The sequence below is a fragment of the Cyphomyrmex costatus genome, unplaced genomic scaffold, assembly GCF_001594065.2.
Source record: "Cyphomyrmex costatus isolate MS0001 unplaced genomic scaffold, Ccosl1.0 scaffold181, whole genome shotgun sequence".
NCBI classification, from domain to species: domain Eukaryota; kingdom Metazoa; phylum Arthropoda; class Insecta; order Hymenoptera; family Formicidae; genus Cyphomyrmex; species Cyphomyrmex costatus.
Window position 1 is genome coordinate 179,320 of NW_017275836.1, and position 27,075 is coordinate 206,394.

General features: G+C 40.3%; 1 protein-coding gene across 1 annotated transcript; it reads right to left on the reverse strand.

Annotated features, from left to right (window-relative positions):
* Window positions 1-1,351: 1,351 nt before the first annotated feature.
* Window positions 1,352-26,814, reverse strand: LOC108772233 (uncharacterized). Its single transcript, XM_018537725.1, is given in 26 exon segments — window positions 1,352-1,556; window positions 1,658-2,062; window positions 2,144-2,427; window positions 2,667-2,981; window positions 3,089-3,374; window positions 3,475-3,818; window positions 3,926-4,204; window positions 4,357-4,663; window positions 4,791-5,340; window positions 5,421-5,704; window positions 6,176-8,749; window positions 8,824-9,204; window positions 9,293-9,912; window positions 9,997-10,306; window positions 10,439-10,801; window positions 11,189-11,512; window positions 11,592-11,939; window positions 12,424-12,701; window positions 13,502-15,582; window positions 16,011-16,017; window positions 16,415-23,623; window positions 24,937-24,990; window positions 25,537-25,539; window positions 26,061-26,168; window positions 26,171-26,335; window positions 26,631-26,814. Coding segments are annotated over 26 exon segments (18,099 nt in total). The 3' UTR covers window positions 1,352-1,520.
* Between the last annotated feature and the right edge of the window lie 261 nt (window positions 26,815-27,075).

The window sequence follows — 27,075 nt, forward strand, 5'->3', positions numbered from 1 at the left end:
TATATATGTATATGTATAAGGAAAGGTTCATTTTTGGGATGTAAGGAGGACAAAGTTAGTAAAGAAACTTAAGATATATGAGCATCGTCATCTTCGTTTCTTAAACCGGCAGAATTTAATCCGTCTCTTAATCTTTCGATTAAGCATGGGCTTACAGGAGGATCTCGATATGTGATACACCTGTCCTTCGTTACCTCCGCTTACGCTATTTTTATTGAGCTAACAGTAAATACATCGCGAGCTTTAACGTATCTCGTTTGCTCTTTCTCGAGTCTGATATATAGCGACGTTGCCGCGGCTTCGTCTCGAATGAACTGGAAGACGTGTGTCTCTCGAATGTAAAATGTTGAAATGCAATTATCTTTTGCAATTTTTCAAATGTATTTGTAAACTAAATGGTAAATTTGTTTTTTGTGTAAAAAAAGTTACCATTAGAATTAAATATATACGTCAAAAGTAACGTTTATCTGACAAAAATATTGTCAAGGCTACAAATATAATATGTAGCGTAAAAATATTCTGTAATATAACATAAACAATTTACATTCGAGCAAATACTAGAACGACATTTATTATTGATCTCGAGCGAAAGTTTCATCGCTCCGAAATAGCCTTGGCTACGAAGCCGGGCAACATGACACGACTTGTCGGAGAATAGACTAAATAAACAAACAGTAACAACAAAAATATAAAAAAAAAATGTTCTCTTTTCGTGATCAATGTAAGCATCGAGCTATTCCGTCATGCTGTCGGCACGACGAATTGGCGCCATCCATTATTTATGACACTGTTGCACCATGCTTGCACGTGCACGGTAAGCTGTGCGATGATCGAAATATTATATCCAAATTTGAATCTACATAAACACTTGTAATATTTTTCTAACTCTGTAGTCTACAAAAAGACTTTTTTTTAATATTCTTGATATTCTCTTGACAATTTCATTCGAAATATTAATCAGTCGAATCATTGTATTTATAAATTTGTCTAATACAATATTCTAATATTTCGATCAGCTGCAGCGACGAGTCGCTCGATCTCGTGAAAACAATAGGAAAGACAACAAAGAGCTGCTTTGAAGTCTTCCCTATTTCATTGGTTGTATTTTGGCACGGGGTTGATTGTGAGTCACGCGCGCTTATCTTTCGTTTTGAAGCGAAATTACGCGCAGAATTTTAATTTAAAATAAGTATTCGCCCATCAAATATTAAAATTAGAAGAATTCCTTCTATGAGAAAATATCATTAATTTTGATATGCATATCAAGCCCTATAAAATTATTAATAAACATATAACAAATAAATTTATTACAACAAGAATAGAAGAGAAACAACATAACAATTACGATAAATAAATAAATCAATATCATAAAATGAAATATGTTGCTTCGCCTATTTTGATAGCAGCAGATTTCAATTATTTCGACATACAATGATTCATAAATCTACGGAGAATACCGTCCAGCGGCTTCGTTCGCAATCAATCTTCCCATACGTCGTGACTCGTTCTTGTTTGAGCGTCTATAGCGAATCGAAATTAGATTCTCGATCGCTAGTCTGTGAAAAGTATCAATTAATAAAACCAAATTTCAGTAAGATATTAAATATTAGTAATCCGTAAAAAAATTTGAATATAAATTCATAAGACACTATCTTACCCTATCCGGACTGTATAATGGCGGGTGTTGCGCCGGAAGTCTCAGTGTACTTCCTAAATCGCGCTCAGCCATGGTGTGACCCTCACTGGCGCTGTCTCTGGTATCCCTGTTATCTCTAATGTCCTTGCTGTTTCTTCGGGTAGCGGCGACTTTTGTCGGCGGTTGGATCGTCGTTTCGCCGCACGATCTCGCCAGAGTAGAACCAGCCTCGCCTAGATCCAATCGAAGAAGTTTCGTCGGAGCTTGGATTGTTGTCTCGCCGCATGAGCGAGCTAGAGTCGAGTCGAGATCAACCTGAAGATCTCCGCTCCTCAGTACCTTCGTTGCTGTTTCCACAGTGGTTTCACCGCATGAACGTGCCAAGGTGGATTCGGCATCCACTGTACGGGTCACCGTCGCCGATACCTGTCAATAATTAAAACCTTACTTTTTGTACACTTTCTAAACATCTTGTACAATTAGATTGAGATAAAAACAGAACCGTACCTGAAAACCAGCACTCACAAGAGCACCCGTGGGTGCCATTGGGTTCCTCGTGCCTTGCAAATCAGTTTCCTTGCAGTCTTTCGCGCTAGATATACTTTGTTTTCTATTGGCAGGAGAGCTCGTGCCATTGTCGAGATAGTTTATAAGTTTATGTTCCTCCGCAGCAAATGTACTCATGACGGTCTTATTGTAATTTTGTGGTGATTGCGGCACCGATCGATATTTCGCGCGTGGAATCATAACTGTCAAGGAACGATCACGCTGATCGTCGTTGACTGGTATCGCTGCAGGACAATTAAATTTTATTAAATTAAACTGATTGAATTAATTGTAAACGCACGACTAGTGTGTTACATTTATGACCAACATTATACAAACGTTATTTATATGTTGTGTATATATATATATATATATATATATATATATATATATGTTACATGTTATACAAATATTATAAAAATTCTATATATGAAAGAGGTCGTTTGAAATATAATAAATAAGAAATAACAATAGTAAAACATACCGGTTGCAGGCACCATAGTAGCTTTTCTAGGTGGATGACGAGGTTTCGCGCTGATCTTACGAATAGGTCGTTTGTTCGGCGGCAAGGGAGCTATCATTTGCGGCGGCGGTGGCAAAACGTGCGGTACGTGATGCGGTATCGCCAAGTCAGTGACGCTACCCTCGCTGCTGGTATCACCACCTGTTCCAGGGATCATGGCTCGTCTATCACCGGTTTTCCGATCACGTCCTGGGCGACGGAAGCACGTCATTCCCACACAGATTGCTAGGAGACCCAGCAATATCGCGCCGGTCGTCACTAGAGCTATCAATAAAACTGCAAATATATGAAGATATAATATAATTGTTTAAAAGTTTTGTTTTACATAAAATTGGTTTGATTCTCTGATTTAATTGCAACTCCATAAGAGATGCTTTTTTTACCTTTAAGATTAACTTGACATCGTTGACCACTGTGCCAAGGGAAGCACTCGCAAACGTCTTGACCGAGAGAGTTGGTAACGCAATGACCTTTGTTGTTGCAGCCAGTGCATCCCAATGGAGCTTGCGAGCATACCCGTCCGGGATACGCTGAATTTTCTGATAAATCAGCCCAGCCTTCTCTACAAGAACATTGATAAGATCCTCGTAAATTGAAGCATGCTGCATGGGGTGAACAGTCATGATGCGGACCGCTTGAAGCGCATTCATCAAAATCGGTCGCTTCGATCTAAATTAGATAGAAGGTTGAAATATTAATAATTCATAATTAACAACAGAGCGCCTTGAACTTTTGTAGTTATTAATTTATACCACATGATTTAATTTACCGAATCAAGGTTCTTTGAAGCATAGACCTCTGTGCCACCTAAGCTGTAATTGCTTCCAACTAAGTATTTTCGAAGGACTTCTTTCAATTTGGTTTCATTAGCGTTATCGCTTAGCTGCACGTGAAACTCGACCTTTGTAGGATCCGGAATAAATCCAGCAATTTCGAGGCCTCTGTACACATCTCTTAAGTCACTCTGCATTAAAGTTCTATCCAAAGCTTCCTTCGTCGGAACTATCAAACGTTTGTAAGTTGCCGATGTAGAATCATTTAAGGCAGTGTCATATGCCACAAATTCATGACCGATACGATCCAAACCAACGCGCAGTGTGTATGTATAAGTTGCTAAAAATTATTGCACGTTAACTTAAGCATATCAAATCGAGCAATAAGTATATCCGCCAGTAAAGTACATCAATAAAAAAAGTACATACGGATTTTTGTAAACTTACGTTTGCAAGGACGATCCAGGAACATTCTCGAGAATCCTGGTCGACAAACGCACCTCATCTCGGTTCCTACTTCGGCACATATTTCAGATTTCGACGATTTACACTCCGGTATGCATTGATTCGCAGTTGGCGTAAGAGGTACTATCGGCGCACCGAGTATTCCACCAGTCAGTACTCTATGGATCTCATTACCCATTAGATCTTGCTCATCGCGAGAAATTTCTTCTCCATATTCAGCCTCCACCTAAAATTTAAGCAAAATATGCTTATTTAAGTAAAAATTATTTTTTATAGTTATATTTGATGTAGTTATATTTTATAGTTATAAATTTTTAAGGTATTATAAATAATTATTTGAAAAAATCAAGAAGTCTTTTTTAATGAAACGCACTGACGAGAAGCTTCTGTTTATTATGACGAATAATACGTAGTATTTATTTCATGAATCAGTACCTCTTCTCCTCCGGACACAGGTGGTTTCTGATCGCTCATCACGACAAATATGGAGTCATTATCCGCTACGTTGTCGTACAACGAAGGTATTCTGGTAACAATCGATTGTAAAATTGTCGAAGTTACCGTAGACACTACGCTTGTCGGACGCAGTAATGTTTCCGTCACAGTCTCAACAGTCGTCGTGGTCATTGTGTGCGTTAGTAAAAGTGTCCTCGTCGTTGGCGGCGAACCCAATACCGATGTTTTAGTTCTCGTTACCGTTGAAGTTTTGAATCTTGTCACCTTTATGAACATAAATATATATTCAGGTTGTATACATTAGCCACTAATCAGTAATATATGAATAATCAATGCGATTATTCATAAAATAAACAATTATGTATTTAAATATATGTCGAGATGTTTGTACCTCTTTTGGCGTTGTGCGAATAGTAGCATTGGATTGATCCTTGACAATGGCACTGGTCGCCTTTATAATGTTCTTCGTAAATTGTGTATCCGAGTTGCTTGCCTCGGGACGCGTCTTATTGCCTGGTGTTGGTATCAACGTTTTTGTTACTTTACTGATTGAACTATCAACTCTAGTCACGATTATGGATGACTCTTTATTCGCCGTTTTATTCACGATGCTGTATTCGATTATTTGCGGTTTTTGTGTCTTGACATTCGGTATCGTCGAATGCTGTTTCTTTTCTGTTTCTATGATGAATGTTAAAGACTCGGTAGGTTCCAATCTTGTCGACGGTACGATGCTTTCGCGGCTAGATTCTAAGAATATCGGATGCTCAGGTCGCTTAACAGGATTTGGTGGAATGTCTAAAATGTATGATCTCGTCGGATTGACATTGCGGTGGATTGTTGACGATTTACTTGGCTGAATATGATCTACTTGAGGTGGCCGCAATTTTGTCGGTATTATTATATTTGTCGTCAACGTCGATGTCGATTGAATGGCAATTCTAAAATACAACAATTCAATTATTATAATTTGTTCTAACAAAAATTTAATTAAATAATTTACGTGTAATATATATTGTACCTAGACACGTGTCTTGTATCAAACGGTCGCACGGTGTAAACGCTAACATGTTCGCTCATTCGCGTTTCTACAGGTCTGAGGATCTCAGCGACATCAACTACGACTGGTAGGTCAACAGTACCGTGAATAATTGGAATTTTCGATTCAATATCCTGGATTACTGGAATATGAGACGTCGCGACGGCAGTGGCTATTTGTATAGAACCAGAAACTGCGACAGCTGGTCTCACAGTAGCGATCTCGAGCGGTCTGGTAGTTGTCAATACTGGTGGTGGCACCATGTCCTAAAATATAACAAACATATTGATGAACATTTTCAGAGTTTTTATACAAATTAAGACACTTTTTAGAAATACTGAGAAATCTTCTTTTTTAGAATTTTTGATATATATATACTATATGAATTCTGAAATGTTCTAACATTTCTCATTCTATAATTTCTGAAAAAATATTTTGAGTGTTACCAGATTTTATAAGATTTTATCAGAAATTATAGAATGAAAAATTAAAAAAATCTTAGAATATATCAAAATTTATATACGAAGAATTATAAAAAGATATAGACGGTTTTGACACTTCTGAAATATTTTAATTTGTATAAAAAGTTCTGAGAAATTTTCTAAAAAGTTATAAAATTAAAATTCTGAAAAATTCTAAAATTTACATGAAAATTTTGAAAAATTATATGAAAAGTTCTGAGAAAAATTTTCACCAACATATGAATTGGAAATAAAAAAAATATTTTAAAGTTTTACCTGTGACAGTAATTCTACGAGGAAAGGTCTTGTAAGTGATGGTCTTGGACTAGGTGGAACCATATTTGTGTTAGGCGGTGCAACTGTTGTCGATTCTTTTAATGGTATATATTTTGGCGGCTTTAAACCTGATTCGTCGGTCGTCATTAAGGCAAATCTATCGTCTACGGGTATATGAGTGGTAGTAATGTCTACCGGTGGTGGTGACATTCCAAGCACATCACTTGACGGTGGTGGCGGTGGTTTAAGTCCTTCTTGCTCTTTTTTCTTCGATTGGTTTGATCCGATTCCCCCGTTTAAGGGTGGTGGCATCATGTTTCTAGAAGGAACGTCCTTGATTTTGCCCTGCTCGCTTTGAGAATCCGAAGAAGCAAAGTTTGTTTGGTAAGCTGTGTCCAAAATTTCATCATTCTTTTTATTCTGTGGTAGATTATGTTTCGTAATTAGCATACTGGGCGGTCGTTCGGTTTGCGTTTTACTATCCATCTCTTCGCCCGTAGCCTCAACCGACATGGAAAACTTGACGTTTGGACGACCATGTGTTTCCAGTCCCGCAATGCCGCTCGAAATGATTACTGGCTCCGGCACTTTAGGTTTCGGTTTTGTCAAGATATGAGGATATTCTGGATGCACTCTCGTGAATGTTCCATGCTCTGGTCGAACAATATTCGGACGTTTATTAGCGATCATAATTGGACGAGATGTAGTATTATTTCTATTTTCAACTGTTTTCTGTTGAGATTTCACAATATTGGAGACTGCTACATCTGCGTCCCAATTCTGAAGATTATGATTTATTTTTATTCCATGATTCAATGTTTGATTGACAAAAATTTCCGCATTATTTGGTTTGATTTTCTCCGGATGTCGTACAGAGTAATCGGGTCTAACTTCTAATTTAATTGGCGGTTTTGTTAATATTTCTGGTTTAATTCGGGTTAGACTGGGTCTTAAATCAGGCCTAATCGGTCTAGAGAACGGTCTTCCAGGTCTATCTACTTCAACACCGAATTGAGGTATAATTGCCGGTGGTTTCAGATCAATGGTATCGTCACGTTCAAGTGAATTTATCGTTGTAACTTGTCCACCTTGCGTCTTGGTCGTAACTGGTCTTGCATCTTCATTATGAGGAGCAGGTATACCGTGAACTATTTCGTAATCGGGTTTGTAGCCGTAAGGAGTAGTCGGATCGATGTGACCATTGTAAACACCAAAAGGTTTGCCTTGTACTACGGGCAATTCGTAAGGTCTCGTATTGTAAGGATCGGTACCATGAGGCACTTGCAATAATGGCTTCCCACCTGTTTCGTGTTCGTAAATTACATCTTGTTCTTGCTCGACTTCCAGCGGTTTGCCTACAACCGTATTGATGGAAACAACTGGTCCATATAAAGTTTGAGATGTTAAAGTTTGATTGAAGCTTTGGGAATCCATTGTGTCTTTTTTGTTCTGATCATCGGTTTCTTGGCTTCTATTTCCTTTTCCATGATACCGATTTTGATAATTAATATACTCCGAGGCACTGATGTCAGAATCCAATTGCGTCTGATCTGTATGTGTATTAGTCTGCCATTTTTCAAAATGATCTCCTGGCAATACATGCTGCGTATTTGTAGACGATACTTGAGAATGCTTATTTTCTTCTGATATTGGATTTGGATGTAAAGGATTGTGGTATTCTATTGCACCAGTGGGCACGTTATCGCTTTGTTTATTGTCAATTGGCAAATTTGGTGGCGTAATATTACCTACATTTGTCTTATCTAGGTAAATATGCGGCGGTCTGTTTTGATTGTCAATTTGAAGAGTGAATACATTAGGGGTAATCCGAGTAGGTTCCTGATGAGACTGAGGACTTATTGGTGGACGATGTGGTAACATAATGGTGTTGTGTGTTTTTATTGGAGGTCTCTGTGGCCCTGAATACGTTGGTTTCCTAATCGGTGGATATCCAGTAGGTCGTTCCACAAAGACGTGTCTATCTAAAGGCCGATTGGTCGTCGGTCTTGGTCGCGGCCTCGGTCGATTATTTAGAGCAAATCTAATTGGCTTCTTGTCGGATTTCCAATTGGTACCTAAAGTTACCTCGTTTCCAGAATCTGGTTTCCCTAGAAATATATAACGATGTGGAACTTCGGTCGGTGTGACTTCCACTCGCCTCGGCGGAACTTGGTCCATCGGAGTTTGACCATTCGAAAAGTGACCGCGCACTGGCGATTGGTGAACTGAATGTACATGAGAATGGACAGACGGATGAGTAGCAGGGTGTCGAACATTTATTGTCTCCGGCTTGTGATGTACAAGAATTTCTGTATGAACGTGGCCTTGACCGGAACCTCCGGATCCATCGGGTCGTTTGATCAAATGGATCTCGGATGGTCTCTTATCGGGTCTCAATACAGATGCCTCTGGCACTTCTAACGGTCTCTCACGTACAGGTGATAACAAAACAGCATACGGACGACTGGAAAAACCTGGTTTCGGTGAAGAAACTTTAAAGTTAGTAGATGGTGATGGAGGAACCATGTAATAAGCTGGATTTTTCTCGCTTGAATATTGAGATAACTCTTCAACCTAAACATATATAGTAATGTAAGAAACATTGCATTATACGCGATGATACTAATAATAAAATCAATATCACACACCTTTTGGATACCCATAAAACCTGGTCCAACTTCAGGTTCTGGATAAGGTGATGGATCGTCGAAATATTGACCACTTATATGAGGTTCATTAGTATCTCCAAATATTAGAGCTTGCGTGCCGCCTTGAGGAATTACGACATTAGCTACTTGACTAGGTTGGATATTGACTAATAAAGGTTGCCCCGTTGATCTATCAATAACGTGTGGGACCTGATGGACTATCGGTTCGGTAGAAATCGGTTTTGACTCTGAGCTCAGTATAATGATAGAACTGTCCGGTAATAGAGGATCTTTTTGTGCCCACGGCGGTCGTTTCTGTTCTTCTGAAGATAATATGACTGAAGTCGGACGTGGTTTTTCGATAAGTTTGTCTGGATGAATCTTGAAATAAATTATTATATGTTACGTACACATATATGCATAAATAAATATATATAGTGCAAATGTATATAATACAAATAAAACATACTTCATCATGTCTTGCAGGTGGTGTTAAGGGATCTTTAGCGCTCCATGGTCTTCTATATTTCTCCGGATTCCACTCTGGAATTTTAGGGTTCACGTTAGGATTTGCATACTGTTCTACATTTGGTCTGTTAGGTGGTTTAAGTAAAGGATCATTCTCCAAGATATCTTGTTTTGATGCGATTCTTTTAGGCGGTGATGATTGAACGGGAGGCAACTTTTGAGACTGTTTAGGAGCTGTTGGATGATTTGTATCGAGAGGAATGGAAACCGGTACTTTCAGATGTTCCTCGTAAACCTGATGTGCTGGCAAAATTTGTATTTGCGCATCTTGCGCAGTTTGTTGAGTTTGTACATCGTCGTCGTCCTCCAGCACTTCTAATACCGGATGTACTGGGATATTCGGTACCGGTAATGGTGGTGGTTTCATACCAATGTGCTCTTCGTTCTTTAAAAGCGTCTGCGGCGGTCTCGGCGCCATTTTACCAGGTTTTCCTATAATAACATCGCTATTTGCGGTAATTATTTCACCCGGAGATATCGGTATACCATCGGCAAGACTACTGGTCACCTTGTGGCGCGTTTCGGCAATGTAATTATGATTGAGATTCGCCAGATGAGCAGCTAGAAAAGATAATCATTTAATATTTGAAACGCACTAAATAAAATAATAACAAATAATTAATTTTCGATAAAAAAAATTATTACCGATATGTTGGCTTTCAGCGGTTTCTATATCACCATCAGCAAATTCTGCGACAGGTATGTAGATAGGGGACCGTTGTGTTGTGACTTCTTGAATTTCTGCGATAGGAACGCTATCGTTTCTACGAGTAGCCGCAGTTTTACCTTGTAATAATCCGGCCATTGCTGTGATTACCGGTCCCAGAGCGGATAAACTATTTATTCCTAGAGAACCCAGACTAAGAAGAGGTTTGCTAACTGAACCATCGTCCCCGGATTGAGAATTTGGCTTCTTATTTTGTGATACATCGCTTGATATCGTACCATTATTATCCTACATAAAAATTGCAAATTTTATTTATTTATAAAATATTTATAAAATTTGATATATTCCATTGCGATAAAATATTAAAGAAAAAAATTTTCTCTTAATTTATACTAGATAAAGTTTGTAAATGAAATATACCTGTTTATTAATTGAATCTGCTAGCTTTATATCAGAGTTAGTGTCCTCCGATGACATTTCCGTTGATATTGTAGTTGTCGAGTTGTTCGTGGCACTTTTCTCGTGCTTTTTTGTATCTATAATAGAGGTTGATTGTGGGAGATTTGAGGTCGCGGTTGGATCGATCTGATCTTCATCGTCGAAGAAGATAATGGTCGAACCCGTGACGACGTTTTTCACCGGATCAGAATGATGCGCGGTCGTCAATAGGGCATTCATATATCCGGCGTCTAATAAACTCGGAGCTATTGATTCCGTTACGACATTTTCAACGATATGTGAACGAGACGTCACAGTTGTTGATGTTTCGCCATCTGGGCCAGCCTATATGTAACAAGAGAGAGATTTTTAATATACACTGTTAAGTTTATGTTAAATTAAATCCGGTTATTTATAATCATTTCTATAGATCACCACTGTTTCTACTCAACATTGTTGTTAGTTTAACTAAAACAATGGAGTTAAATAATTTAACTCAATAAAATATATTAAATTTAATTCAAATTTAGTTTATTATTTACTAACATAAGTGCATATATGTTAATATGGATGTATTGTATTTACTTTGAAACTATAGAGATGAATTGATTTACATTTTGGCATTCATGGAAATTAAAAAAACAAAATATTATTTAATTTAAGACAGGATGCCATTGCTCCTTTGATATTTAACAATGTATATAGAACATAAATACGAAGTACCACATATACCTGCAGTAATGTCGTAAAGTAAGTAAACGTGGTAAGGTATGTTTTAGTAGCGAAGATCTGTATAGGCTCCGGGGTAGGATTAACCGGAGCGGTTTTCATGGTTGTTTTTCGCACCGGCACTTTCTCCAATACCACGTCAGTCGATGTAGCTACATTTGTACGAACTACCGTGCTACCTTTCTCCAAAAATGTATTGAAATATGTGTATGTGATGTAATATGTTTTAGTCATATCCGTCACGCTACTGTCGGTGTTATCCAAGGCAGTTAGGGTAGTTGTGACACTGGTTGGTCGCGGCGGAGGTGCTGATTCCGTTACTATGAGCTAAAAACAAAAATTGAGAAAAAATATAATGCCGTAATAAATACCAACGTAGAAATTTGCGGTAAGAAAATAAGCTAACCTGAGTAATCGTGTCGCTGACCGTCTCTATTTTTGTTCGACCTTCTTCCATAAACGTTTTTTCCAATACTGTGGTACTGAGGTATGTATTGGTTTCCGGTCGCGGAGCTTCTGATGGCTCGAGAATCATGTCTAGGTAATGTTGCGGCGCGGTAACCGTGTTCGTTATGACTCTCGTGCTACTTTCTAAGGCGTCATTCACATCCGGATGATCTGTGTTTAAAGCCAAATATGTGTACGTCGTTTTAAATACTTCGGTGCGTAAAGTCGGGGATGCATCCAGAGTCACAGCTGCTGTTTCAGAGCCAGGTTTCCTGTGTCGTTCCTCTGTTGCTGTATTCGCTACCACCTAGAAAGAAATAACAAATTTATTATACCAATAAGGATATTTGTAAGATGTTTCGAAAACTGATTATTGATTATATGAAATCTGTTGTATTAATAATATGAATAAAATGTATAAAAGGAGATTAAAACTCAAAGAGAGACTTAATATCGTAATTAAACATTTTTGTAACTTTTCTTGATTTAATGATAATTATATATATATATAATTATCAGATTTTTAAAAAGAAATTACATTAAAATTATAGATTACATATATGATATAACTGACAAAATGGTAAATCCAACACGTTGCAATCTTATTTATCTTCTTCATGGTAATATCTTTTATAAAGTAATTTACTCTTTATACATTTTTTAAACAATTAAGTTATAAATGAAATATTCCATATGGTTTAAAATTTTTATGAATCGTAGTAGAGAACAGAGAAAATTTTATTTGGAATAATATATATATATATAATACACAAATACGTTTGCGTAAGCACCTGCTGCTCCGTTGAAACGGTAGTCGTTCCATCCTTGGTAATTGTGCTGAGATACGTGAAAGTTGTTGTGCAAGTCTTCGTGACAAACTCGTTCGGCTTATCCTGCGGCAGAAGCATGACCACTGCTTCTGACAAAGTGAGGGTAGGTTGAGGATTCGAATTTTCCCATCGTAGAGCCGGAGTCGGTCCGGCGACAATGACTTCTACGCCATTTGACATTACACGGGTCGCTAAATTAAATCTGCGCCCTTCTTCCTCATCCTTCGCCTCGTACTCTCCTGTCATTATGATATCATAAATAGCGATTTACATTGCATTATATATATGTATATAAGAGAAGTTGATTCGCAATATCGATTTAATTACTATTTATTCGAAGATATTGAAAAAAAATATTGTAGCAATGTGTGAAAGATACTGTCGGAAAATTGTAAGCTTACCTATTGTTGTTTCAAATCAACGTTCAAATAGTATCTGTATTAATATACAAAGATTAAAAAGAATCGTATATTCGGATTACAATCGAACATACGACAAATTTTTACAGAAAAAGATACAACTGGTAAAGTTATGTAATTAATATAGGGGGGGGGGATTAATATTCGTATGTATCGTACATTTGAAAAACGCAAATTTAGGTATATACAGTGTCGTTTTGTCCATATACAGTATTTACATTTCATACAGGGCTGTAATGTACAGGAAAAAAATTTAGAATACCAAAAGCCAATTGACACAATATTTAATACAGCATTTACACAGTCCAACAGTCCGTTTCGTAAAAGTTCAACAGAATTCGCGTAATCAGGAAGTCTATAGCAATATCTATAGCGAAAAAAAAGTTTAGTCTAAGGATTATATTACATACGAGGATCACCGTGTGCGTTCAACGTTGAAATGATCAGTTTCGCTATCTCGTTACCTTTTTCAACAAGTTTACGCATCTCGATCCATATTACCTCGTTAAAATATTATATCGTTTATATTTCATGTACTAGTTTATTTCAACGTTCTTGCGCACTTGTGCGATCGTCGTGAAAGAGAGAGAGGTCTCAGATGGGTAAAAGGTACTACTCACCGACAACGGGTACTGGATTATACACAGATGATACGAAGCCGGCTGACGACTCCACGGTAGGAGTGACAGTCACCGTGACGGGCACCGTCAACGTAAGTGTCGTCACTCTCGGTCGTACGGTCGTCGATGACGTCACTTTGGTCTCCAGTCCGTTAAGTTGCGTCACCACGTATGTATACGTCCTTAGTCGCGTCGACGTCACTACCGTCTCCGTATAATATACGCTCGTGCTAGGCTCCAGTGCGAGATCCGGCGTGGGTTTAGTCTCTAGATTGACCGTGGTTGATTTTGACGGTAAGATCTCGGGGAAATCGAGGCGAGATAATGACAAGTAAAGATCATCCGCTAGTCCGGCCTCGATCTCCTCCGGCGTAATCTCGCTCGTGACTTTCGTCGCGGGGATTGTCTCGCGGGTGTAATTTGCGCTGAGAGGTATCACGCTGGGTATGTACGAATCATCAAGATGATTGGACGTATCGGTGTCGCGTATCGATGACTTCGTAGTCTCGAGCGGTATAACGCTCTCGAAGCTCGGTGCTATTACGATAGTATCAGATGGAACCGTTCCGATTAGAGAAATCTGGGTTGAATTAGAGTCAATTATGACATCCGGTTGGAGAGGTTGAACTGTTAGATTTTCTTCTGAGCCCTCACTGATCGTTTTTGGCATCACGCTGCGTTCTGTAGTATCTTCAATAGCTTCGGTTGATTTTTGCCCTTTACTTTCTTTACCGAGCATTATCGTCTCAGTAACTGATGTAATTTCTTCCGTCGTGATGTTTTCTTTATCGGGAAGGCTCGTAGATTCATCGGGCACGTTTAATGTAGTGACGTCTTCCATAAAAGTTGTTTGCTCTTCAAGAGTGGCAATGGTGGTAGTTCGTTCTTTTGCTACAAATTTATCGTTACCATCTTTTTTAACGGTAAGTTCAGTAGTCGGTACATATTCATTTAATACAACGGTTTTCGTTGATATCTCTGTATTATTAACGTCTTCCAAAATGATCGATTCCGTTATATTTATCGATGCATTGTCAGATTCCTCAGGCGCTTTTATTGTTTGCTCTTCCGACGGTTCTGCTGATGTTTGACTGATTGGTGTCGTCGTAATATTGTCTGGCTGCATCTCAATATCACTTTTATTAGGTACAATATTATCTTCATCCTTAGGAGAAATTGTGGGATGCTCATCTTTCATTAAAATCGTGACTTTATTTACATTTTCAGTTGTAGTAGTCGTGTCATCACCTTCGTACTTTTCATCTTCCTCGTCAGACGGAGGGAAAAAGAAATTGTCGGTAATAATCACTGGCGTGTTTAATGTGCTTTCTTTGACTATAGCATAGCTGCTATCCGACGACACAGGACTCGCTTCCTCGTCTGGTTTATTATCAATAATATTCGGTGTCTCTTCGAGACTGGGCGTAACGACAGAATTATCTTTTTCTCTAACAATTTCACTCTCATACTCTTTCTCGTCTTCTTCATCTGAATATTCTTCATATTCGGAAGAAGGCGCGGTGAAAAATCCAGTAGTGATAATGGCAAGAGTCGATGTTGGAAATATCGGACGCACTGCGACTAATTTTCTTCTGGTTACTCTGACTTTATTTTTAGTCAACGTCGGCGTAGATTGAAGTTTCCTACGTCTGGTTATAGTTACTTTATGTTTTCCAAAACCAGTAGGTTGGTAATTTCCATAGTCTATCGGAATGTCAGTCGGATAAATCGAGTTTCCCGATCCAACAGTTCTGACACGCGTCACCACGATTCTTCGTGGTGTATGCGTGGTAGACGTAATGTACGCAATATCTTTGGTGCGAGGTGTCAAGGGTCTGCGCCTGACGACCGTAAACTTATGTTGTCTAGCAATTCTGCTACGCACCACGGGTACTCGAATTCGAACACGTTTTCGTGGTGTTTCCTCAAAGATTTCGTCATCATCGTCGATCTTTCCATTGTTTATATAATCCTCGTTTGTGGACCATGTATTAACAATGTCTTCTCTCCTGCGATCAATATTCCTACTTCCATATTGCACCGATTCAGCATAGAGATTACCTGCAAAGGCGATTGTTCCACTCGATTGTTCAAATCACATCTCGCCTTGTATTTAAGTTCACTCCGCGATCTAATAAAAATCTATATGATCAAGCAGAGTACAACGATAAAGCCATTCTCGGGTGTTGCTTTCGTGATGCATTGATTGATTGGAGTTAAATAACGCTGCCGTCTCGTGTTCGGTTTTTGTGTGCTCATCTGATTGAATTTCGCCATGTACATTTTAATAACATTGTCGGGCGCTTGCACGACTTGTCTGTTTGTTGTAATGTTGTTGCCGAGACGGAAGAGTATCATGTCCGGTTTTGTCGTGTGGGCGCGCGTGCGGCGGCAGACCGAGGTTATGTTAGTAAAAGGAAATGAGGGACGACGCTCAAAGAGGATATTTTTAAGAAGGAAATACAGAAGAAGTTCAAGAGATTGGGAGAGAGCGAACTGAATACGTAACGGCCATTCTTACGGATGACTCTTTCACCGAAGTCAATTATTCATGACCCTTTCTTTACGCAACTTTAAGAAAAGGGATCCAAGCGGGATTTTTTATATTACATATGCAACAACTTCGATTTTTATCGATGTTGCTCGTTTTTTTTCCCACTATGATATGCCCGAAGAAGCTGAACCGACGTTCTCCGGATGAAAAAGATTTGGCAAAGGCATGAGTTAGCCTCTAGGACGATTCTAAGTGGGTTTCAATAAAATAATGGACATATAATATAAGGGCGAAAGAGAGAGAGACAGAGAGAGAGAGAGAGAGAGAGGAGGACGAGGAACGGGAGAGGATTTTTGTATAACACAGAGAAGGATAAGATTAGGTATAGATGGACGTGGAAATATGCCGTCCGACGTCACCCACTACGCTCTCAAGACTTTGTGTTGGTGCGTGGTCGATAGGATCTTCACTTCCCGCCAAAATGGCAACGGCCACCGGTCCAGCATGCAATGACGGTGGTATGGAAGGTCGGACTTCGACAACTCCTTCCAAAGTTTCTCTTCGTCTTCTAGATACAGTGGCGGAATCGCCGACTTTTACGGTACTCAGAACAGTGCTGAATTCTCCGGGTCTGCGGCCGGAAACGTAGAGCGTCACCACGCTAGATTCAGCCTTTGTAGCTGCAGAAGCCTTGGATTCTTTTTTCTTTTCGTTCAATTTACGCCCACGTGATCTAGATTTTTGGTATTCTTCTGTTTCATCCTCATAATACTCGTAGTTATCATGTTTATAATCAGAATCGACCGGCTGATGTCTACTCTCGACTTCTCCCGGTAAGGTATTACTCTGTGTAAATGGAGCAGCCGCGAACAGAGGATCCAACAACGGATTGGGATTCTGCGGCTGCGTCTGTGGTTGTTGGAGTAACAACAAAAGGGAATTTATGTTGGCCGCCGGTATCGCAGCCGTTGGAGTCACTACAACGGTGTCCGTTATAAATTCCGTTGCAGTAACGACATTAGTCGAGGAGTCGACTAGAGTCGTCAGAATCTCCTTGCCGCGGAAGGTGAGAGGAATGATAGTGCTCTGATGTTTTGTTATTGTAGTGACGTAGGAGGTAGTGCGTGTATTATACTGCGTAGTGGGTGTGGCTTGGGATAACAAAGAATTCGGTTGACCTAATTGACCCAGAAGTAATTGTGAGAGAAGAATATTGGCAAGGGGAGCGTTGCCGGGCAAGGAAGGCTGTACCGTAGAAACTATGTTCTCCACAGAGAACACCGTCGTAGGTATAATAACTGATTGAGAGACGCGACGGCCACCGAGACTTGTGAGGGTGTGCGAGATACGAGTAGTGGGTGTCTCGTGCAGCAAAAATCGTGTGACCTCGGCCTGGCCTTGATTATTGGTACCCGTCACTTCGCTAACAATTATTACGAGCGGCTTCCCGTCTCCAGCTGTTACTGTGCTATATTGAGAAGGTCCGAGGATTTCAGTGCTTGGTTGCTGTGTTATAATATTTCGATGTTCCGTAACGCCATTGTTCACAACAGGAATCGTTACTTCCGTTGGTACATAATGCGTCACAGTTATAGTGCCGTCGACATTTGGATATACGGTAGGCGCTTCTCGAATATCCTCAAAAGTTCCTCTAGTCCTTGTAGGAACTCTTCTGTTTCCATTTCTTCCGTTTGATGATCTTGAACGAGACGATGATATTCTTCGAGAATTTATTGAAGATTCTGTTGGTTTGGAAGATCCATTTCGTAATCTCGGTGGTCTTACTCTTCCGTTGTCAGATTTAGTAGTAGATCTACTATTCGTTCTGGAAGAGGAAATCGGTCTCTTATATCCCGATCTGTTTGAAGAGGTATCTTTTTCTCTTAATGTAAATTGTCTTCCATTATTTGAGGCCGAAGACGGTTTTATTCTGACAGATCCATTTCTATTTCCATTAGATTGTTTTGATCTAGTTCTAGTACTCTGCTGACTCGATAACTCTGATGTTTCTGCCGTTTGATCGGGATTAGATAACTTCTGTGGTTGTAGAGGCGATAAACTTCGCGCACGATTATTATAACGAGCGGAAGGTTTTGGTGCTGTTTTTATAATGTCTTCATTTGCTGTGGTGTCTAATGAATCAGATCTTTCGTCCGCTTTTACAGAAGAGAATGGAGCGGGTCTACGGAAACGACTACTGTATGCTCTAAGCTGACTAGCCTGACGACGAATTCTTCTTGTTCTTGCTCCGAAAGGTCTAATTTGTACGACGGGTCCAACAGCTTTTCCGGAACGACGATTTACATTGACGTTAGATCTTTTGTCTTCATGTTCAGATCCTTCATAATCATTGTCTGATATTTCCTCAACGGGTTCGTCTTCCAAACCTTCGTTGCCTTCATTTTGTTCCTCACTGGACTCGATCGATTCTTCAGTAGTTACTTCTTGCTTCCTACCAAGAAATCCACGTGGTGGGAACAGACCTGTATTACTCGGTCGTGTTCTCGTAGATACCGGAGGAGTTGCTCTGGTATTTGTTCTTCCATTAGTTACTCTAGGAACTGTTGGCGCGCTCAGTCTATTTAAATTTCCCGATCGTCTTGGAGTTGTAGTCGTTGGTGGTCTTGAAGTAGTCACCGATCTGCCGTTGCTATTTAAATTAATGGGTCTGCGGAATCTTAAGAGTGGATTCGTAGATCTCCTAGATGATTCTGTCGTAGTTTGTAGAGGAGTGGTGACAGTTTCACCGTCGACGTATTCTGTAAACGGTGTTTCATCCGTTACGAGCGTAGTTGTGGTGAACTCATTGGCGTCATTTTCTTGATCATCGTGTCTGACGGTAGGTTGTCCTCTTGATAACGTTGATGATGGTCTGATACCTGCACGAAATCTTGATGAAGCACCGGGAAATGCAGAACTTGAAGCACGAGTTGCAATCCTAGCAGAGGATCCTCTCACAGACGTAGGACCACGTCTGTTGCTTTGAAACACAGACGACGGAGTTATTCTAGATGGTGCTCTACCTCGGGTACTGCCCGCTGGAAACGTCGAACTCGAAATAGTGGCGGATCCGCGTCTGCCCGAAAATCTTCTGGAACCTGACGGAGATAACGTTGAAGAGTACGGTCCAATCGGCGAAGTGACGCGACCCCGCGATGATGCAAACCTATTACTCTTGCCAGCTAAAGTAGCAGTTATCGTCGGGGTTATATCCGTTCTAGTAATAGTCGTCGCGGCTTGCGCGCCTTTGCGTTTTGGATTAAAAGTCGGCCTGTTCCTGGAGGCAAACGGCCTGATGACTGGCGTGAAAGTTCTTTTTCTTGTCGAGAATGTCAATCGTGATTTCTTTTTAGAACTTTGCCCGTCGTCATCTTCCTCGTCTTCTTCGTCGTCTTCTTCATTTTGATCGGAATCCTCGTCTTGATCAGAAGATTCTGAATGATCTTCGGAAGATTGAATAACAGCGGGAGAAGGTGATATTTCCTGGATACCTGTCGATTGACTTGGAGGTAGAGTAGAAGTCGGCGCGATGTTCCTTGTAGAGCTCGGTACAAAGAAACTAGAAGTACTTTCAATAATCTGAGCATATCTTCCCTCAATACTGGTACCAATTACTTTTGATTGATAAAACGTGGTGGTATAGTTGTTCTCCATTTGACCCTGAATTAAACGTACCAGGCCAGTTCGATGGCCATGAGTCGGTGGAATGCTTGCTTTTCTTTCCTCGTCTATTTTCGTGCTTGATGTACTTTCAATCACTTTAGCGTAAGTACCCTCGAAAAGCGTACCAATTTGTTTAGTCGTAAAGTAAACAGTGGTGATTTCATCAGCATCTACTACGCTTCCTCTGTTTAAAGATAAAACTCCTGTAGGGAGTACCGGCGTAGCTATCGACGAAGAAGGTAATGGCGGTGTTTCTACTCTCGTCGAACTCTTTTCCACTCGTGCGTAATATCCATCTATGTAAGTACCGTATACATCCGTCGTGTAGTGAGTTGTAATATCTTCATGTATTTCACTCGAACGTATTGTCGAAATCAAACCTGTTTTGAAAGTTTCGGACACCTTAGACGGTGTCACGGTTTTATCATCGGTATTTATTGTCTGAATTGACGGATACACAGGTCCACCGATAGCACGACCGGTTGCTTGTTGTGTCGTAATATCTGGTATCGATACGCTAGTTACAGTCTCCAGTCTGCTAGACAAAATTGTCTCATTTCCGACGTAAGATGTAGTGAAGTAAGTGAATGTTGTATAGAATGTCGTAGGCTCGGGTGAAATTGATAAAATGTTTACGGCGTTTTGATCGTCAGGTTTTGTTGTAATCGGTAATGGTTCATTTGTATTTTCGGTGATAGATTTTCCAGATCCAACATTGCCGACAGGTGTTACTTCATTATCCGCCGTAATCTTGGACTCCTCTTCATCGTTGGCTGATTCCTCCTCTAACGGTGGATTCACAGTTGGCGTATAAGTCATTATAACACCGAGCTCTACTGTAGGTGTAGGCGAGACTCCCGATGTAACGACATTACTGATTGTTTCTTCACGACTAGTCGTTATGGTATCACCACCCTTATAGAACGTCGTCCAATATGTAAAGGTCGTGAAATATGTCACCGGGAGAGTGCTAGTTGGAATTGGCACTACGATAGACGGTCTTAAGGTTTCCGTGACAACGTTCGTAATTGTCTCCAGGCGACTGGCGACATTCGTTTGATCGCCTTTGTACATTGTCGTAAAGTATGTGAAAGTCGTATAACTAGTTTGTAGAAGCAATGTCGGCGCTGGTTCTACTTCATGATTGTTAGACTCCGACAATTCCTGATCTTCAGGAACAATGTTTCTTTTGTCCACATCTAGAACAGTGCCGCCACCAGAACTAGAAGATGATACGACATCCGTGATCATGGATCCTAGAACTTCTACCTCAGTCGGAGGATTAGGCGTTACTTGCGCGCCTACTTGGAAATTACGAAATAGACGCTCAGTAGTAGACCGATCTTCCAAAGTGGTAGGTTCCTCTGTTGTAATCTCAGTATTGTTTTCAGTAGTTTCAGTATGTGTTACTTGATCAGTATTATTTTGTTGAACTTTCTTTGCTAATAAAAATGCTTCTTCTTGTGATTTCTGACGTTGGAGAGCTTCTAAATAAGCTAAAATTTCTGGAGGGGCCCCAGTCTTATTTTCGACAAATTGAGATCTCGGTGTCATTGGTCGAGCCGTCTCCTGCGGAATCGATTGAACCTTGGTAGGTGTAATTGTCTGTGTGACGACATTAGTGAAAACTTCGGTTCGCGTCTCGATTTCCGTCTCATCGTCTACAAAGATAGTGGTAAAGTACGTATATGTCGTATAATATGTCTTCACCTGTTCCTTTACTTCTACGCTTGCCATAGCTGGCGTGGGGCTTGGTTCTAAATCAGTGGTCCAGCCATCAGATGTTTCAAAATCATCAATAGTCGTTATGGATTCTGTTGGAATATTCTCGTGTAATGTAGTATCCTGCTGCTGGAAAGTGGTTAGACCTCCCTCTGTCGTTTCATCAGGAACGTCTAGTTCAGTACCTTTATTGAATTTCTCGGGAGTGCGACCGTTTGTTATTACCGATGGCAAAATATTTTGCGTTGTTGTTGGCGATATTAGAACAGACTCATCTTTATCGAAGAGACCGGCAACAATGGCAGAAACACCATTTGGTCCAACGGTTTGCGTAATAACATTAGTCTCGACAACTTGCCGACTAGATACACTAGATGTATTATCTTGGAAGAACGTCGTCAGATATGTATATGTCGTGTACAAAGTTTTAAAAATGAGCTCTATCTCTTCATCTTGTTTAGTAGTTTGCTCTTCTTCAGTTTCATCAGGCAAGCTTGATGTTTTCTGCTTTAAGCCTGGTGAGATAGTAGGACGAATTAAATGTTTTGTTGAAGTAGGTCGAATTAACTCTGTCAAAAACGTTACCTCAGAAGAGACTACTTCTCGCGAACGTATCGAAGTCGTAGTCTGATCGCTACCGCCCGGAATGAAGAAAGTTGTGAAGTATGTGAATGTCTTGTAGACAGTAGATGGTAGTAATCTAGTAACTAATGTTACTTTTTCTTCTACGTTGCCTGAATCATGTTTATGTCCGGGTCGAAGATTATTTTGAGGAGAACCGCTTTTGATACTACGACCCTGAGGATCTCCTGGCACAATATCATTAGGAATTTCGTCGTCTAAAGTCGGTAGCACCGATTCAGTCGTTCCTAATACTCTTCTTGCACTTTCTAAGATGTCCTTCAATGTTGTTAAAACACTGTCCGTTGTGCCTCTCAACGGAGTAGTCAATTCATTCATCTCTTCTTCGCTAGTCGTGATGGTCATCGGTGTAGTAGAAGGTAATGCTTCGACAGTAGTATCTCGGTCATCGGATTCTGTTTCAGTTATACCATATTCTGTAGTCGTGTCGTCAGCTCCATATGTTACGGTGGCATCATCCGGGAAGAAATATACGTTTGAAGATGTATGAATTATTTGTGCATAATTCGTGCCAATATATGTGCCATAAATGAGACTTTTGTAATGTGTCGTGGTGCCGTCTAACGATGTAGTAGAATCAACAACTTTCAGAAGACCTGTTGGTTTCAATGAGCCCGTTTCGACATCGGGTACCAGCAGTAATGGTTCTGTAAATCTTTTAGATGATTCAACGTCAATTTCCTCAGTGACGCTTGGTTGAATATTGCGATTGATGGTGTTTAGAAATTGATCATCCAAGCCGTGCTTCCGGTCCCCCTCATAAGGTCGATTGGTTCTTGCGTGTTCCATCACAGTCGTTGGCTGAATCTTTAATACTGCAATACCATCATCCGGACGAAGCGTGGCATCACCTTTGATCGTGGTGGCGGGACGTCCCATGGGTGCCGGTGACGTGCTTGGCGAAAAGACAATGACGGTATCGCCGACTGTTGTCGTGAAATCCGCGAAGCCATGGTAGGTTACCGTAGCGAGAGGCTTCATATCTAGTTTCTTCTGCGACGAAGCTTTTAGCTGTGGTTTAAAAATCTTCGGTATTCGAGGTCTAAAGCTTCTTGACTGCACATCATCGAACGAATCAAAGTTATTTGACACGTACTCGTGTTTGACGGTATAAGTAGGCAGATTATCGGCCGGTCGTACCTTCTCTGGCTTAAACCTCTGCGTATCCATATTTAGCTCTCTTTTATTAAATATATCATTTTCTTTGGACAGTTCGTCTAGTTTCGAAGTATTCTCAGTATCTTTTTTCTTTTCATTTGATTCTGTATCGAATTTTCCACTCTGCGTTTCAAGAGCTCTCAACGGCACGCTATCAAGGGCCAGTCTAAGTTGCCATTCGTCTTCCGGTGTCTTCGACGGATAAACGACGTAAGGACTTGCCGAATCCGGCGTCGGATTTTTGTCGTAGAAAACTTTGCTGGCTGTAGATAGGATTCTTGCATAGAGACGACCATTATCCAAGGTCGTGCCCACAACTTGAGTGGCAAATTCGGTACTCGCACCATGTTGCACGAATGTCCGTGCTGTTTTTGTTAATAATCCAACCGGTGGTAATGACTTTCCATAAGGAATTGCCGATACCAAAAGGACTGTAGTCACTCCTGAGTAGTCAAATCCAAAAGAAATATACGGAATAATATTATAACGGCATAAAAAGACGTCGTGTCAGTAATTTGGCAGTGGAATTGTCGGCAACGTATAAAGAAACGGGGAAGACCGATTACATCAGCAATGTGATTGATTTGAAATCATACACACACACACACACACACACACACACGCACACGCACACAGCATAAATATGTGCAACGAATTTGATTCGTTCAGTCGCATTTCACGTTTACGAGCCCGTCCATGTCATAATCGTATACCGAAATACGTCAGCGTCGTTTGTTTGCGTCAGTCAATATTCGCGTCGTAATATTGTATATTTTTTTTTAATCGTAATGTAGGTCGTCGGAGAGACGGAGTGGCGGACGGACGTTGGAGGCAGACGGCATCCGTTGTTGAGAAGAGTTGTAGGCGGGGAGCAGACAGGAGCAGTAACAGAAACAGAAAAAAAGAGACAGACGATCTTAGTAGATGAGCCTTCTTCTTTCGTAGCCTAGGACACTTGCAACACTATCCGCGGTACCCCGCTTAATTTGCGTCGTTACCCTACTTCTCAAAAAAAACGCTGTTTCTCTTGAAGTGAATAAAACTGGCATGCTTACGAGGAAAAGAAAGAAAGATATTTTATAACCATTAGTTAAGTTGCTTATGTACAACCCCTAAGGCTTGGAAATTCTAAGATTACGCACATTGAGCGGTTTTTTTTGTTAAAAAAAATTAAAATATCTAAAATAATTAATAACCTATTTTTATTTTATTGTTATTTCATTATTTTTAAGAAGTTGAAATATTTAAAAGCTTTTCGCACAACGTGATGAATTTTCATGTCTTGGGGAGGAACATCTCACAATTAATTGTATGACAGATCATAAAGCCAGATACCACTGAAATGAGATGACATATATGCATATTATAGTCAACTCAGCGACAGGAAAGTGTGTATAACCGTTTGAGAAATTTTATTTACACGGCCGCACCTCGCGTCAACACGCACATGGATAATTGAGATACGCAAAATGATGTATCGTGAGAAGAGGTAAGTTATATAGAGAGAGCAGAGACAAAGGACAGAAGCGGAAAAATTGTTCTATGGTACAGGCTTGCACTCAAACTTGACACAGAAGCGTTAAATCTAAAGTGCAAAAATAGGTATTTTTATCAGACATAACTGGAAGAACTCATTTGAAAAGCTCAACTTTGAGTGCAATCCTTGTCTGCGTGTGTCGGTGTGATTCAGGTGTCGCAAATGTGTCACGACTAGCATACACTTGTTAGACACGTAAACATTTACGGAGAGACTTACCGTCTAGGTCCCTTTCTATCCTGGAAGCTCTAATGTTATCTGATAAAACTTCATCTGTAAGAAAAGAAAAATACATTTTTAATGCACATGTCTTTAAGCAATATATTTAATATTAATACCTAATTTTTTTGTGTATATGTAAGTGAGATACAAGGTCGCTTCATTCGACAGAGGAAACGTAGGTGGTGAAAGGAAATTATTGAAGGATGTTATAATAGTAGGAGCGTGCTTCATTTGGTCATCGTTATAGCTCCTCGCGAAATAATTGCTATGCGTCATACGGATGTCATCATATTCCTAGACATTTTTTTATATTGTAACAGTAATTTCCCTTTTGTTATTTATTAAAAGAGAGAAAGAACGTGGATATTTTAAGAATAACACTCGTAAAATTTTTCTCATTTAAATTGCGCTTTTATTCGCAATTAAGGGAAAAAAAACGAGAAAAAGCAAAATACAGACAAGAAATAAAGCAAAATGCAAATGCTTCGTATCTAGGAAGGTGTGTGTGTATATAGGAATGGGCATAAAGAGAGAGGGTTCCAGACGCCGGCGACACCAAAGATGTCGTCCGGAGGCCGCGACGTACAGTTATCTGACCGACTCCTTTTCTCGTAAGGAATATCTTTACGTCGTTTTCTTCCCGCGTACACGTGAGCGCCTATGCACTTGCGTGTGCACGTGACTGCATACGCTACATCTCGAATAGCTATACAAGTGCCTTTCTATATTATAGCGCCTATATAATTTAATTATAGTACAGTGACTGGTTGATCCAGGCAGAAAAGAGTCAATAACAAATTCATCATACATTATCAAACATTCTTTTACCAAGTACGATTATTTACGAACACTTCGTCACGGAAATATTTCCAAATTTTGCTTTCCTTTTGAAACGCAGTCGACACAAACGTCGTTTCATCTTTCTTGACATTTAATGAATAGCAAAGATAGAAGGACATTTGTGTCGACTGTGTCTCCTAAAAGAAAAGCATCCTTAGAATGTCGAGGAATGGTGTATCGCGATCATTACCCAATGATCCCGTGATGTTGAACTCGCGGCAGGTGACATCCGGTTTATTCGACGACGAGCATTTCTCCGTATCGTAGTAATCCGGACCGACGTACTGAGGTCATCCTTGTCCCCGGCCACATTGGGTCAGCTGGTCGACTTCGCGTCGCCCTTCTTTTCCCGGCGTCTGGCCTCCGGCTAACCAAGCCGTTTCGCGGCAAACCGGTCGTCGCGTCACGTTACCCAACAATCGGTAACGATCGCGGTCGCGTCGACGTACGTGGGAGAGAGAATTCGTGTTCGACGTGCGCCGCGTGCGCACGTTATTTTGACGCGACTTGAATCGCGTTATGCGAAATGAGCTGTGTGTGTCATGATTACACCAATCTGTCGCATCAACTCATCATACATATTATATAACTCAAAAATAAAACTTTGCACAACTAGAACAAATTTATTCGTATGTATACACGTTCCGTAACCGAAGCTTAACTGCTATACATAACGCGGGATTGTGAGTGAACGTTGAATAAGATTGCGAAAACATTCCGGATGGTAGTATCGACGAATCATTTCTGTTACTTTCGAGTTGCATGATTTCACGCATAATTTTCCCGCATAGTTTCCCGCGCGCTTGCACGATATCGTAAATTTCAACTTCTGGTATTCGAAGTGCGTTTACTCGCATTCGTAAAGCCGTAAGGAAATACTCGGGCCCACACCTGACGATCGACTTCCACGTATGCAGCTGCATAATCGCGGTTGCATAGGCAAGGGCTACCTTGAGCTCGTTTTCTTACGCGGTACTCGAACGAAGAGAAATCCCTCTGGGGATTACATTCGTTTCGTAAGGATAATTCGTCCATTCATGTCGCGCTGTCTGCGAACCCGCGGCTAATACCCGAAAGATTTTTCTCACCATAAGAACGATGATTGCTCGCGGGTAATCACGGCAGGGCTCGTTTAATAGCGACGACAAGTGGCGTGTTGCGCCAACGAGATTCCACAATGATGGATAGGGTCATCAACATTCCGCAATAAAAAGAGCATTGCGAATCCATAAATGCGTTTGATCTTACTGCTTTCTAGGAATTAGAATTTGATGCTTAGAAACACGTTCTTATATA